We start from the raw sequence: 12,225 nt of genomic DNA on the forward strand, positions 1-12,225 counted from the left end.
GGGGGGGGGGTCAAAAAGAGGCTAGTTGTTGCTGCTGGTTTCGAGAGAGAGGACAGGTGGAGAGTTTTTGAACCAGGTGAACCGTGAACCTGAGAAAGCAGCTGCCCGAGGGTTCATAGGCGGAGGATGAGGTGGATAAGCTGGGCCAACACCGCCTTGCTGAACCCCTGTCCCTGTTCATCTTTCTCAATAGGCTGTCAGCCTGGTCGATTCTTTTTCCTTCTCTCATGATTCCGTCTTCGGAACTCTCTTTATGCCGTGAACTAAATTTGGTGATTGCCCCATCGTGTGCTTCGTTTTTCAAGGTGGACATTTTCAAAGTCTTCCAAATCTCACGAAGAAACCATCAAACAACCACCAAACATTCACCCCGTTTGGGAACGCTAGTCTCGCCTCGCCTCTCGCCCGGGGAATACACAATACCGCATTCTATCCTCGTTGCTGTTCCCCCCGGGGAGAGGAAGGAAGGCCACGCACGACCATCCGCAGCAGACTTCAGACGGCACATCCGACCGCCGAAAGTTGGAATTGGAATGACGACTTCCTTTTTCCTGGCTTTTGCTTCCTCTTGAGGTGTACCTTGCAAGATGAAAATTACGGTACGGTCTGAGCAGAAACTAGGCAAGGGAACAGGTAGCGCCGCGCAAGTGCAGCCTTGTCCTTGGGATTCGACTCGCGTCCACGGCGGTGAGCAATAGACATTCACGCCGGCCGGGACGGGCGGCGTCAATTCTCGCGAGATCTTCTCAATCTCTCTTCCCTCTCTCTCTCTCTCTTTCTCCGTCGTTCCGCCTCTGCTGGAGTACCGTGTGTCTGGTCCTCTGTCCCGCGGCATCTATAATCATCACACGCACCTCGGATACGTATACTACCCTCCATGATCAATCGGCGTGGCATGCGCCTGATCCTCCTGGTCTCTTCCTCCCAGTGATCCCCCCTCCCACTCATGCATCCACCCCAAGATTCCTCTCGACGTGCGGAACCTGCAAGGCACCATCTCTCATTCCTCAAGGCCCCCCAACCCTAGCAAGCTAGTGGCTCAACTCACTAGCGTGTGAGTCCTTCCTCTTCCCACCCCTGCTCCGTTCACGTCTTGTAGGCTATCCTCCTTTTAGCCTCGATCGTCAGGGACCTTGGCTCCGCGGCGTGCAGTGCCCACTCCACTTGTACGGTGTGCGGTGTGCGGCGTGCGTGTACCTGTCTTGTCTCTCTCTGCAGCGTAGCGTACCCTCGCGTCCACTCGCTTTTCCCGCATTCGGGTTGGGGCGGGTGGTTTGCCTTGCCTTGCCTGCCGTTCCTGCCTGCTGCCGATTTGCTCATCCCCACGCTTGGCAGGCAGATGTGGTTCCCCATGAAAATCCTGGTTTCCGCCGTCATGGATGGTGAAGTTTTATAATAAGACCATGCCCGCTTTGGTTTCCCAAACGTGAGCACTCTATCCCGGATCTCCCTTCAACCACTCGACACCCTTGCCACCGTATCACAACCACACTCTTTGAAGACTATCCAATATATACCTGTGCGGTAAAATTCAAGTCCTCTCGTGGTAACATATCATATCTAAAACAGCCTACGAGCCTCACTGTCGCCTTTCTTCCCTCTTTGACGGGCTTCCTTCTCTCACCGTTGCTCGTCTCCCGACACCAACCCGGATACACAAGGAAGGAAACACAGGAACGACTAGGAAAGGGAAACAAAAACCAACAAATTTATACATTTATACATATAAATATATTCATCGACAACAATAAGAGGCCTACGTCAAATTGACCATTCACCATCTCGAAGGAGCTATACTCGACTTACACAATCATCACGATGCTCGGATCACCACCATGGGCCCATGGCCAATCTTCACCATCATCCAACAAGGGAAGACGCCACCCAGAAGCACTACACACCCGCAAGCCCTCCCTCACCAACTCCGTCTCCAGCAGCGACTCCTCATCAACACAATCAACCCGCTCAACAGCAACCATGCGCCACACAAGAGTCCTCGACTTTGACCCCCTCTCACTACACCCGACCTTTCACGCACCACCAAGGCTCTACGAGCGGCCTTTTATCCACAACTCCCAGTGCATCGAGGACGAGGTCATCAACTCGTACTTCTCGAGCCAGGAGGCGGCGGCAGCCGCCGAAGACAAGGCAAAGGCCTCCTTTGCCGCCGCCATCCCCGATATGCCCGTCCCGCCGGTCGACTCTCCCCGGACGCCGATCCAGCAGCAGGAGAGATCCCGAGAACACGCCGCCGAGGGCGACGACTACTTCCTCTTCAAGGTCCAGCAGCACATCGCCGCCACGAGGCCGCAACTGCCGCGGTCCCACTGGTCCGAGTCGACCATCAACACCATGGCATCTCAGCACGACGACGATGAGGAGTCCTCCGAGGACGGTAGCATTGTCGACGATGAGAGGCCCGTGAGGGAGTCGCAGTGGCAAAACTTTTCTATGAAGCGCAGCTCGCCTTCGACAGTGAGACGGCCAGCAATGAAGTCTCTGGACAGCGTCGAGGACTTTATCAAGCGCGGTGGCTGGAAGAGGCGTGGCATTGTCTTTGAGCAAGAAGGCGCCCGAACTTCCAACACATTGTTCTAAGGAACATACTCTACTCAACTATCCTTTTACAAGGTTTTTATTTATGGAAGCTTATTATCGACTGCTTCAACAACATCATTCACCCTTCAAATCTTTTCCCATCACCAGTCTGGGGCAGCAAAAACGGCGAGAGACACCTCCGGGGGCGGGGCGGTTTTAACGGCTTTCACGACAGCGGGCGCATCTTTTGCTTTTTGATCCCTCGATATCTTCTCCTTTCTTTCTTTTTTTTTTTTTTTAAACAGCGAGCCTCATTTCTATCGGATATCCTCCTTTCACCACGGATTTTTCAGAATTCAATCACTCGGTTTCTACTACTGTAAGACTGCGGCTGTTTGGTCGGGCACTCGGGGAGGTGTACGGAGCATTTGGGTTGACGTCATTTGGGGGGACGCGGTTCTTTCTTGGGGTATGAAAAAAAACGGTAACTTTTTTTCACGCACGCGCGCGCACAGGCAACTGTCATCCAGGGCAGGCAAGGGCGGAATCAGGGCCGGTTTACCTTCCGTGGAAAGGACCCCGAGCCTGAGGACGACGGGGGTGGTATGGGCAAGTGGCAGGCCTACGTTACACCCCCGGTATATCCGTAGCATCATCTTCATATCCCGTATTGTAATTTTATTCACGGAGAAAAAACCTGGCAGTGCATCTTGAATGCTGCAGGCTCTCTTTTGGTCAAACATCAATTCTTTGGTACCGATGATCGATAATATGTTCCAGTGATGCCATGATCGGGCGTTTACCTTGGAAGTATCCGTAAAAGGGCATCCACTGCTCAGTGAAAAATCCGATGCAATGCATTTTCTTGCTTCTGACTTCATCGTCATGGTCACGTCGCCCAATCCCTCTGCAATGTTTTCCCTTCCCCAACCTCGTCCCGATAATCATCTTGGTCTCCCTGCCGAGTCATGCCAAGCATCGTCCCTTGCTCGTCACAGGTAAAACCCAAAGAAACAATGATGGAAAGATTATTCACAGATTTCGGGCACCTGACTGGGTTCCGCGGAGACGGAAACTTAGTGTAGTCAGTGAACCTTACCCTTTAAACCCCCCTGGCTTGCCGGTCGGGCATCTCTAAACCGTTCCATTACCCTTGTGGTGAATTTACCAGCCCAACAGAATGTTTCCGCCTTGTTCCTTGCCGTGCCGCTGGAAGGGCCCGAACCTCCACAGTGTTTGGGAAGTTAGGCTTTCATCGGCCCTTGAAAAGCCCGGATCCGAATTGGATCAATGGATAATGGCGGCACCGGCGTGTCATTCTCAGCAGTTAGTGAGGGGAGGAGGCAGGGAAACCTCTACCCATCGTGGGCCTCCGTCACCGATGGGACTCACGAATGCAACGTTTTGAAAGTTTCCCTGCTTACAGATGCCTTACGCACGGAGACCAATGCTCTGCTAAGAATCCGCAAACAATGGATAACAAGAGACGGACAGCTAGTCTTGAAGGCGATTTGGCCCAGTACCAGTAGGCCCGAATCTTTTGTCTCGGCGGGCTCTCGAGTCTTTGCCAGTGCCTGGTCAGCTACGGATAGTAGCCCCATTCGGGAGATGGACCTTCGGGAGATGGACATGAGCTGGGCTTTCCTACTCCTACCGAAATCTCCCACCAAGGTCGGCACTGGAGACCTTTTCAACAAAGGAAAATAGGCCAGCCAAGCCCGGGCTATTCGGGAATCGGGACGAAGAAAAAAGGTCGACTTGTAGTCTCTGATTGGACAATTGCACACCCACCACGTACACCGTGCCCGGCAGCCGGCAGGTGATGCTGGTTGCTAAGAAGCGTCGATTAATTATGAATCACCTTTGGCTCGTCCACGGTATCTTTGTAAGTGGGTTCGTTTCCCGCGGTGGTGGGTAGATACTATAAGAAGCTAACAAATGTTTCCACGTGGACATCAAACTGGGCGCAGCCTTTTATTCTTTCTCTTTCTTTGCATTCTCGTGCTCGTGTTTCGGTTTCCCTCTGGTGCCACTCACCTACCACATGGCTGTGGTGGCTCTCCAATGCGACGCTGCGGAAGTGCTGGGAGGGATGGCGGTGCCCGACACGGCACAGAAGCTTCAACGGGTCCGCGGAGAAACGGGTTTAATACCACCTGGTGGGCTATGGATTCGATTCGGATTCGACAGCTCGCTCATGGTGGAAACCAGACTCTTGGCACGGTAGGGTAGTACCGAGAGGCGAGGTTGAGCTTCGAGCCTTCGAAAGGACCTTCTGTTCTTTTTTTTTTTGAGAGAGAGTTCAGCACGACAGGGGCGTAAATTGTTGTCCCAAAGGCAAAAAGGGTCAAAGCTCTCAGAATAAACTCCATTACGAGGTTGACGCCGAGTAGGTTGGCTTACAAAGTTACGACCGTAAGGTCCCGGGGACGGGTTCTCGTCCTCTGACGGGCTTATTCGGTCTTTGACGTTTAGGCCTACCAGGATGCACATGGAGACTTCCCATGGTCGATAGTGCCTGCCACGAGTGCCACGAGTGCCATGCAGAGCGGCACAGCGAATGCGCTAGCCAGGCACGCCATGGGCCTTGGTTAATGCCGAGTATCCCATCCGTAACGAACCTGTTCGGATCCGGAGAACCCTCTGCGCTTGTCAAAGGTGCATTCGCTGTCGAGATCTTGCGAGAGGGAGCCAATCGATTCGGGAAGGAGGGGCACGGTCGTTTCTCGGGGTGGACTCTTCAGCTGGCGTTGTAGAAGTCGTTCGTTCCTAGCGCGGTTCGTCCATTGTGACTTTGCAGGTACTTACGATACTAGTTCGCACGATGAGTCGTGCGTGGATGGATTCATTCTGCGGGACCGAATCGGTGCGGGTGTGCGGGTGTGCGTGTCTGGTGATCTTCATCATCTGGGTCCATGGATCATTGAATACGGATAGCTACCAGAGCCTTGGAAACCAACACAAGTCCAATGTGGATGACTGATTTCATCTCGTTCCCGCACGCCGGGCCCGCTCAGGCTGCCAGCTACGGTGCACTACCCGGACGATGGTAAGTGTGATGGGCGGATGACATCGCGGAAACGGTGTCCATGAGTCGCGACAGCTTCTACGTGGTAGGGAACGGGGGCCCGTGCCTGGGCAGCTTCGTTGCTTACGCATCACTTTGGTCGACGCGGCACGCAACTGCCGTGCCTACGTCAGGTTTCTTGGGCTGCTGGGCATGACCAGAAGGACATCATCATTATCGCCATAGGCGACTAGCCGAGGAAAAAAGCTTGGAATTTCCAGCAACGAGTATCCGTGGATGTAGGTCATATTATTCCAGACTTATAGCACAAAAAAGGGGTACGAGACAGACACAGACATGCATATGATGAGGCGGAGTTATCAGACATGCAGGTACCCGCGCCGTCTGGTTTGGCCCCTTGCTTGAATTGTGGCAAATTAGACAGTCTCGTGGACGCGACACGCAACGGAGCCTCAGAAGCAATAATGCCTTTTTTTTTTTTGTGCTGTGGACAAGGGACAAAAGCACCCGCGAACTGCAAGGGAGGCAGGTTGTGGCTCTGGTGCAGAATGAGGCTTGCTACCCCGGGAGTACGTAGACAGGGGATACGAATTGGGACGATGATGAGAGATGGGGTTATTAACAGAGCCGAACTATCGGTTTTCACCGATGCAGTCAGCTTGCCTCGTCTGATGTGCACTACCGGTACCTGAGTTGACTGACCAGGGGATGGATGACGGGCCTTTGGTTCAAGACCTAGGACCAAGGGATGGTAGCGACGGCGGAACAAAAGATGGAAACCCGGAGATATGATGGAAACGTTGAGAAGCCCTTTGATTCGAGCCAAGCAAGTGAGCAAAAAAATACGAATTGGAAACGCCGCGAGGACGGCACAAATCCCACAAAATCCGTCTGTTGCCCAGGGTCGCAATGTCCGACCCAATCAATGTTCTCCAGTGATTAAGCTACATTTTCCGTGTGGACGCCACTAACTCCATTTCAGCGCATTCGTTTCGCTTATAGCTCTCATGTTTTGTACGGATATAGTCCACTGCCAGACCTGTCCAGTGTCCACCTCGTCAGCCCAGCCTGGCGCGTGGGCTGTGGTAGCCTATTTCTGTTCACCTCATCTCGTTCACTAATCCCCACGACAACCTCAGAGCCACGCGTGGGTCAGAAATACGAATAGCTCCATCATCTTTTCTTTCCCGCCGCCTCACTACTTCAAGCGGTGGGAACTCACTCCCCTTGAGGCAGCCTAGCCTCTAGTAATTAGTGTCGACAGTTGACCGACTTGGGCGGCTATTTCTGGGCGGATTTTCGACAGGGCGAAAAGAGAGTTTCCCCTCCCACGAGTCTGACGAGAAGAAACGACGGGGCCATGCCGCCTCCCTTTCTGCCGAGAATCACCGTTCGCCGTCCGTTACTCTTTGCGTGCCCGGGTCATGACATATTACCGCAGAAGAACCACCCTAGCCGCGCCAGCCTGTCGCCCAAGCGTTTCGGCCATCGAGGAGCGACTGCTCACCCGCGACGGAGACTGGTCGGTGCTTGCACACCCTCACGACGCAAGCGCGACGGCGGCTGCCATGCATTGTCATAGCACCCGAGGCCGTTACGAAGGCGCCAACATGGGCTTCCCGGTAACGAGTGGCGATGTGGATGCGGCGCTGATCGTTATATCGGTCACACCCATCAATCTAGTTACAGACTCACGGGGCCTCGGGAGGAGGCGAAATTTTGCAAGCGGAAATTGGGGAGAGCCTGTTTCTTCTGAAGAGATGACATTGAGCGTGGTCATCAACGACCGCGCCAAGTTTCTGCATGAGATCTGCCAAGTGGCTAGCGCACCCAGGCTCTTCATGTCAAGGCAAGCCTGGATATGTCGGCGCTCAGCTTCCGCCCCTGCATAAGTTCCGCCATCACCTTCCCCGTCCCAAGGCATAGACTGATGCCCCAAGGACCATGCCCCGCCGCGAGATACACCCCGCCCTCGGCGCCGGTGCGCGTCGCAACTCCCCCGAGCCGGCCGTCCGGCACCCGAGTCAAGATGGGAGCGCCCGAGTCCGTCACCGGGCGGAAACATAGCCCCTCCCGGACGACTTCCAAGTCCGTTTCGCTGTTATTGGCGATGATACGTGCCGCCGTGCTCTTGAGTTTCGCAATTGCATCAGCAGAGATGGGTGCTTGACCGGGTAGAGGCGGGATGGGCATCGATGGCGAGTTCACGCCGGCGATGTAGACGTGTCCGCCGACCCTCGAGAACAGCTCCGGTGAGAACCCGGCGCCGTCTGTGCTGAAGATTGCGTGGCAGGCCGTCTGCTGTTGCTGGGCATCACTTGATTCCGGAAGGAGGGTCTTGACCACGAGCGAGTGTCCCGCCAGGCTGGAGATGGGCACCTCTAGTGACGTGCCAGGGAAGAGCTGTGAGAAGACACGAGGTGACCAGGCGCCGGCGGCGACGACGAGGCGCGTACAGGGGACGTCGGTCTCTGTGGAGGATGTCGTTTCCCCTATGCGGACCGACGAGAGCTCGTCGCGCAGGTCGGTGCGGACGGAGAGAACTGTGGCTGGGTGGTGGAGGTGGACGCGGGCGGATCTGCATTCTTGGAGGAGGAAGTGGCAGAGACGGAGGGGATCCCTGGCGATTGGAGTCAGGTTTCATGTTCAACCAGCATGTTAAACCGGGTTGTGAGAGAGAAAGAGAGTGTGTGTGTATTGTGTATATCACACGGGTGCGTGATTACATGCATGCAGCTGGACTGGAGACGCACACTTGACCCGTACTTTCCGAACCCCCAATCAGCTGCACATCATCGCCATGCTCCCTTCTCAACCACGGAGGCCCGTTAGTTGGAGACTCAGCGGCTTCGATAACTTCAGCTCTGCTCCCGCCGTCCCGCAACCAGTCGGTGTCTTTCTTGCTCTTCTTCACGGGTGCTGCCGAGTGGCTAAAAGCCGTGCTTGTCGACCACCCCCATTTCTCTCTGCCACCGTTCTCCTCTGCGAGCTTCTTGTGCTCGTCAAAACTCAACACTCCGAGGGCGGCGTATTCGAGCGGGAACCAGTCCCTCGCGAGAAAGCCACCCGCGTACCCCGACGCTGAGGCAAAGAGCTCTGGTGAAGGGTCGACGAGGTGTATTGTTGAGCCTGGTTGGTGGTCTGCCAGATAATACGCAATCGAAAGGCCTATGATACCAGATCCAACTATTACTGTTGTGCTCATTGTCACAGTGACTGAGACAATGGTGGCTTTTGTGATCCGTTCAAAGGAAGCTTGAATTTCGAATCTTGAATAATGACGTTTTGGGTTGAAAGCTCGAGCTCCAGCAGACCAGAGCTCTCGACCCCGCCAACCTGATAAGATAAGGACTTTGATCCCCGCTCCATTGCACAGCGCAGAAACAGCAAGAGCGCTTCGCTGCATTGGAATGGCGCAAGCCGCCAGGCCCATTTTTGGCATTGCATAGGTACACACTTTTTTTTCCCCCTTGCTGCACTTCTTTCGCTGATCTCAAGCCAGAAACAAACCTGGATACAGCCAAATTTAGCGTCGCATCGCCTCTGAAGAAAAATCATGACCTCAAAGGTGATAATCGTGACCGGCGCCAGCCGAGGCATTGGTCTTGCCATCGCCCAACACCTCATCAAGGACTCCCACAAGGTTGTCTTGGCGGCGAGATCCAAGGACCAGTTGGAGGCTTTGAAGACTGCTCATCCCGGGCAGGTTGAGTACGTTGCAGGTGACTTGGGTGACCTCAAGGTAGGACTAGTGGGTAGATTCATCGACCAAGTTCAAGGCTAATAGGGATGCAGGCCATCCCCAAGATCGCCGAGGCAGCAGTCAAGGCCTTTGGCAAGATTGATGGACTTGTCATCAATCACGGTGTATTGGAGCCCGTCACCCGCCTGGCAGACTCTTCTATCGAGGAATGGAAGAAGGCATACGACATCAATGTTTTTAGTGGGCTCGCATTGGTGAGTGAAAACTCTGATTTATTTCTCTAGTCTGTCTAATCTGACCATTACCACAAGGTGCAAGCATCTCTACCTGAGCTGCGCAAGTCCAAGGGCTGCGTCCTCTGGGTGTCCTCCGGCGCCGCCACTGGCGCATACACCGCATGGGGAGCCTATGGAACTTCCAAGGCCGCCATGAACCACCTCTCAGCACACTTGGCAGTGGAGGAGCCCGAAATCACCAGCATCGCCGTCAGCCCAGGCCGCGTCGACACTGCTATGCAGAAGGTAATCCGCGACACTGGAGCCGGGCACATGGCCGACAAGGACCACACCTCATTCGTGTCTGCTTTCGACAAGGGAGAGCTTTTCAAGCCTGAACAGCCCGGCAGCGTCATGGCGCGGTTCGTCGTCAAGCCTCAACACGACCTCTCGGGCAAGTACTTTAGGTGGCAAGCTGGAGAGCTTTCAGCGTATCATGACGCGTAGAAATTCGCTGGAAGTTCAACGTTAGCAATTGCTTGACCATAGAGGTGCAAATAGAAAACATTGATAACAAGATGCCTCAGATGAAAGATGAAAAGCTCATATTTGATTCCACATTGTTTATTCAGGATTAGCATGGAATATGTTTCATCATCATTGGCAAGCCCATGCGGGTGTATAGTTGAAGAAATTTTCGCATTTGCGACTTACCTTGAACTGGCAACCTGAAGGCGTGGTTTGGTAAATCCCAGCGTTGTCCAACACCACGAAACCAAATTCGAGCTTGCATTAACAATCTCCAGTCGGCCGGGAAAGGCGATGTGAGGCAGATGCCCACCCCATTACTGGCACATGTGCGTAAAAACATGGAATCGATTGAATTGCGGGCGGCGCATGCTTCCTGTCTGAAATCCTTGTTAGCAACGCGGTCTCGAAAACACAGCTGCAGCAAAGAAAACGAAGATTCATGGTGATAGATCAGATCATGTCCGTTTGGCAGGACGGTCATTCACCACTATGAGGGGAGTTATTCCTCGTAAGTTTGGGGCGACAACAAGACTCATCATATCGAGGTGAATGGAAGAGGGAATGGATGACCTACCAAGTTCAACCAGGACAAGCAGCAGAGCCGCCAGATGCTCTGAAATAAGAGCGCATGGTGTTTCTCGACTCTGCTGTTTGCTGATGCAAAAGAGAAGATAGTTTGGGCATCGTGGAATATTTCGTCTTTTAAGGCTAAGAAAAAATTTGGAGTGATTGGGGACAGCTGGCCCGTGCGATACGGAACCACGGAGGCATCTCTTGCCGACGCACCGCTGGGTTGGGTCTGAACTCTGAACAACCTGAGGTAGAATTCTTGCGTGAACCTGGAAAGCGCGCGGAGTGAGCCCCACTGCGGCGGGACCAGGCAATGACTGAGCCTGCACTTTGTGGCTCAGTGGCCCCTGCTTGCTGAAGGCGCACGGGGGGTTCAAATGCACTTGATGTCCCGCATCCCAAGGAACATAAAAGACCCCACCAAAGACACGGCCAGACACTGAACGTGCCAGTCCTACAAAGTCTCCGCGATAGCTTAATTACTTTGCATGCCCACTACGCCACCGCGTCTCGTTCATCCACAGCGACCTATTTCCGTATAAGTCTACGGTCGACACGAACGCATCACGAATCAATCAGCCCATTCTCATCACTACCAAGGCGAAAATACAACGCTCGTCGTCAAAAAGTAAACGAAATCGGCCATTCCGCGGTCCCGCCAACGTTTCCTTCCGTCTCATCGTCGCTCTCATCTCACATTACAACCATGTCGGACCACGATATTGCGGGTAAGTGTAGATCGATGTTTCCCAAAATCCTCCAACGTTCTCCAAGAGGCTTTCCGGTTGCTGCACACCTATCCTGCCTGGTTTCCACGACCGGGCCTCGCCACCGGCTTGTGCCCCCCGCAAGCTTCACTGAATCCCAGAGTTGGTCACCATGTAAAAGATGTCGCAAACTGCACCTTTCTGTGCATCATGCGGCGCTTTGATCGTGCACCCTTGCGGCCAACGTGGGAACCAGAATCAGGGGATACCTGGAAGTTCATGGACTGCCTGGGTATCCTTTGCTACTCACTCAGCCTGATTTTTGAACTTCGATGCTGACATGACATATCTAGGCAACGATGACTTGTCCTTGCCCAAGGGTATGTGACTCCCCCCTACAAGAGATGTTTCTCTCACGAAACACCTCTGACTCCCCTTCACTCGGTGGTTCTCATGCTAATCTGCCGCATAGCCACCGTTCAAAAGATTGTGACCGAGATCCTACCGCCCTCGGCTGGCGTTGCCTTTGCCAAGGAAGCCCGCGACCTGCTCATCGAGTGCTGTGTCGAGTTCATCACCCTCATCTCCTCGGAAGCCAACGAGATCTCAGAGAAGGAAGCTAAGAAGACTATCGCCTGCGACCACATCACCAAGGCCCTCGAGCAATTGGGCTTCGCAGACTACGTACCGGCCGTACTAGAGGCCGCAGCAGAGCACAAGGAAGTGCAAAAGGTACGCTACACACCCTGGCACGACCCACACAAGGGGCCAGTCATCGCTGACAACTATGTAGGGACGCGAAAAGAAGGCAAACAAGTTCCAAAACAGCCAGATTCCCCTCGAGGAGCTGGAAAGAATGCAGAGAGAGGCGTTCGAGGATGCTGCCAACCGCCACGCTTAGAGAATAGCGGCACAAGGAGAGTAGGCATTGGC

The 12,225-nt window shown here is 54.0% G+C and overlaps 4 protein-coding genes across 4 annotated transcripts; 3 read left to right on the plus strand and 1 right to left on the minus strand.

Moving 5' to 3' along the window:
* Positions 1-1,818: 1,818 nt before the first annotated feature.
* On the plus strand, positions 1,819-2,598 carry CORC01_01114 (uncharacterized protein; the record flags this gene model as incomplete). Its single annotated transcript, XM_022612770.1, has 1 exon — positions 1,819-2,598. The coding sequence occupies one exon, from the start codon at positions 1,819-1,821 to the stop codon at positions 2,596-2,598; it is 780 nt and encodes a 259-aa protein (XP_022480531.1).
* Positions 2,599-7,405: 4,807 nt separating this feature from the next.
* CORC01_01115 (FAD dependent oxidoreductase superfamily) lies at positions 7,406-8,771 on the minus strand (the record flags this gene model as incomplete). Its single annotated transcript, XM_022612771.1, has 2 exons — positions 7,406-8,186; positions 8,320-8,771. The coding sequence occupies 2 exons, from the start codon at positions 8,769-8,771 to the stop codon at positions 7,406-7,408; spliced, it is 1,233 nt and encodes a 410-aa protein (XP_022480532.1).
* A 351-nt stretch (positions 8,772-9,122) lies between these two features.
* Positions 9,123-9,991, plus strand: CORC01_01116 (short-chain dehydrogenase; the record flags this gene model as incomplete). The annotated part of the gene is made up of 3 exons (XM_022612772.1): positions 9,123-9,308; positions 9,362-9,523; positions 9,581-9,991. The coding sequence occupies 3 exons, from the start codon at positions 9,123-9,125 to the stop codon at positions 9,989-9,991; spliced, it is 759 nt and encodes a 252-aa protein (XP_022480533.1).
* Positions 9,992-11,291: 1,300 nt separating this feature from the next.
* Positions 11,292-12,193, plus strand: CORC01_01117 (TATA-binding protein-associated phosphoprotein; the record flags this gene model as incomplete). The annotated part of the gene is made up of 4 exons (XM_022612773.1): positions 11,292-11,313; positions 11,646-11,672; positions 11,765-12,024; positions 12,086-12,193. The coding sequence occupies 4 exons, from the start codon at positions 11,292-11,294 to the stop codon at positions 12,191-12,193; spliced, it is 417 nt and encodes a 138-aa protein (XP_022480534.1).
* Between the last annotated feature and the right edge of the window lie 32 nt (positions 12,194-12,225).

This window comes from Colletotrichum orchidophilum (assembly GCF_001831195.1).
Source record: "Colletotrichum orchidophilum strain IMI 309357 chromosome Unknown Scaffold_6.1, whole genome shotgun sequence".
Lineage (NCBI taxonomy): Eukaryota > Fungi > Ascomycota > Sordariomycetes > Glomerellales > Glomerellaceae > Colletotrichum > Colletotrichum orchidophilum.